We start from the raw sequence: 2,483 nt of genomic DNA on the forward strand, positions 1-2,483 counted from the left end.
GCCAAACAATTGTATTTACTTGGAGCAGCCTAGGAAACTAAAACACTCCAATTATGTTACTTGTTCTGATACATAATTCCTTATTCCTAACATAAAGAAATCTTATGATTTGAAGAAAACTGAGATGAAAATGTGTCATGACAGACAATGCCACATGCCAAATTTAACGGAAGAAGAAGTAAATCTCCGAAACCCCAAGCAAGAGTGCTCTAAACTTCATGGAGTGACAGTGAATAACATAAAGATTTTATATGCCTTCAGTTTTCCTGTAAGAAAATTAAATATAAATATCAGTATAAGGAGGTGGGGAAAGTATCCAAGCAGGTGACACAGGGGGAACAAAATTGATGGGAGTATTGGGAAGTCGTGAATGACAGAGATGACACCACACAATATCTCAAGGAGAGTGATTTAACAAAGTCATCGGGTGAATTAATAGTTAGATAAAGTAATTATCACTTACAAGAAGAGTTCATCCTCTTGATAAGTCTTTCCAGAGCTCCTTTCATATCTTTGTTCTTGAGGCTATAGATAAAGGGGTTCAGCAAGGGAGTGACGACCATGTACATTATGGAAGCAATAATATAGTTGTTTGAACTGTTAGATGATGGGAAAAAGTATAGTCCAAAAATTGTTCCATAGAATATAAACATCATAGACAAGTGGGAGCCACATGTGGACAGGGCTTTATAGATCCCTTTGGTAGAGGGGATCCTCAGAACAGAGATCCCAATACGGACATATGAGAACAATATGCTACTCAATGGCAGGATTGTAGCCATCCCCCCCACAGCAAAGATAATCAGTTCATTGAGGGAGGTGTCTGAGCAGGAGAGCTTGAGAAGGACAGCAAGGTCACAAAAGAAATGGGGAATGGTCTTATCACAGAAGGACAATGGCACTAGTAGGAGAGTGTGAGAGAGAGCAACAGTACAGGAAAGGATCCAGGACACAATCACTAGAAAAACACACAAGTCATCCCTCATCATGGTGGAGTAATGGAGGCAATGACAGATGGCCGCATACTGATCATAGGCCATAGCTGTGAGAAGGAAGCTATCAAGGCAACCAAAAAATATTAAGAAATACATCTGTGACATGCATCCTTCATGAGAGATGGATAGACATTGAGTCTGCATGTTCATCAGCATCTTTGGGACAGTGACAGATGAAAAGGAGACATCAGTGAAGGCCAAGTGACCGAGGAAGAAGTACATGGGGGTGTGGAGGCAAGAGTCCAGCCTGATGAGCAGGATGATGAGCAGGTTCCCCAGCAGGTACCTGCCCAGGAAGAGGCAGAAGAACCCACCCTGCTGCTCTGGCCGGATGGGGAGCACCAGGAGGAGGAATTCAGACATGCGGCTCCAGTTCTCAGGTCTCATTCTGCTCTTCTATATGCTGAGGAGGAAGGAACATGGAAATTTCAGGAACCGAGAAAGGATAATCACATTCCACACTGTAATTCTGATAAAACAATGCATTTAACTATGCTCCTATTAATTTCTCACACCTGTGAGTGTTCACTACGTTCCAGTCTGGCTCTCAGAAAAGAGTACACCCCAAAACAGTCAAAAAGATCTCACTGCACTGAAATAGAAGGATGTTAACTGCTTCATTCAGCCATTATTTATTGAACATTGAATGTGAACCTGAACTTCCATTAAGGACTGAGGATGCAGTTGTGAACATGAAAAGCAAGACCCCTGCCTTCTATGAGTTTAGATCTCGACGTGCATAGAGGAATGACTTATGATATCAAGACAGAGCCAAACCACAATAAGTCACTATGGCAGAAATAGATATGATCTTGACAAGCAGGTAGTAATTGTTTCTGCCTTAGAAGAATGTGAAATTCCCAGGGCAGAGGTAGAGACGTTGAAGCATTGTCACACTCTTCTTGTGAAATAGATTGGGTCCTTTTGACCAAGAACTGTAAACTCATTGATCCTCTAGAAACTGCTGGTCATTTCAAATCCCTTGCCACCAGAATATATCCTAAACCTGAGTAGTCAATGAACTATCTTTCTTAATAATTGAGGTATGTACTACATGCCAAACACTGTGTTAATAGCTTTACATACAGTTCCTAATTAAATCCATACATAAGCCTACATTCCCAGACACAATCTTCACAGCTGCACTAAGAATTAGGTGTTTTTTTCCCTCACTGTAGCTGTTAGGAAATAGAAGCATAAATGATAAATTCCATAGACGTTCAACAATAGGGATAATGTCATGTGTGTGTATGCCATTATATATAACTGCCATTTTCTGTAAAGTTATCAGTTATCACTACTTCATGTGTTTTGATGAAATGTGTCAGTGTGATCAGAGCCCATGCTTATAACCACTACCCATGGAAGTTTCCCCCTTCATTTGATTAGGGGCATCAAGAGCCCCAAGTTATTTTAGGACTGTAAAGAAATCAGCTGTCCAAAATACTCTGCCTTCCCTCCCTGAATAATTTCCTTAATTCATAATTG

General features: G+C 40.6%; 1 protein-coding gene across 1 annotated transcript; it reads right to left on the bottom strand.

Moving 5' to 3' along the window:
* Positions 1–455: 455 nt before the first annotated feature.
* On the bottom strand, positions 456–1,382 carry LOC143655971 (olfactory receptor 1J4-like). Its single transcript, XM_077127563.1, has one exon. It carries the CDS (start codon positions 1,380–1,382, stop codon positions 456–458), a length of 927 nt encoding a protein of 308 aa, XP_076983678.1.
* Positions 1,383–2,483: the final 1,101 nt, after the last annotated feature.

This window comes from Tamandua tetradactyla, chromosome 2 (assembly GCF_023851605.1).
Source record: "Tamandua tetradactyla isolate mTamTet1 chromosome 2, mTamTet1.pri, whole genome shotgun sequence".
Classification (NCBI taxonomy): Eukaryota; Metazoa; Chordata; class Mammalia; order Pilosa; family Myrmecophagidae; genus Tamandua; species Tamandua tetradactyla.

Bases quoted from the DNA above. Each gene is read 5' to 3' on its own strand.
- LOC143655971 (XM_077127563.1), bottom strand. From the start codon at position 1,382: ATGAGACCTGAGAACTGGAGCCGCATGTCTGAATTCCTCCTCCTGGTG.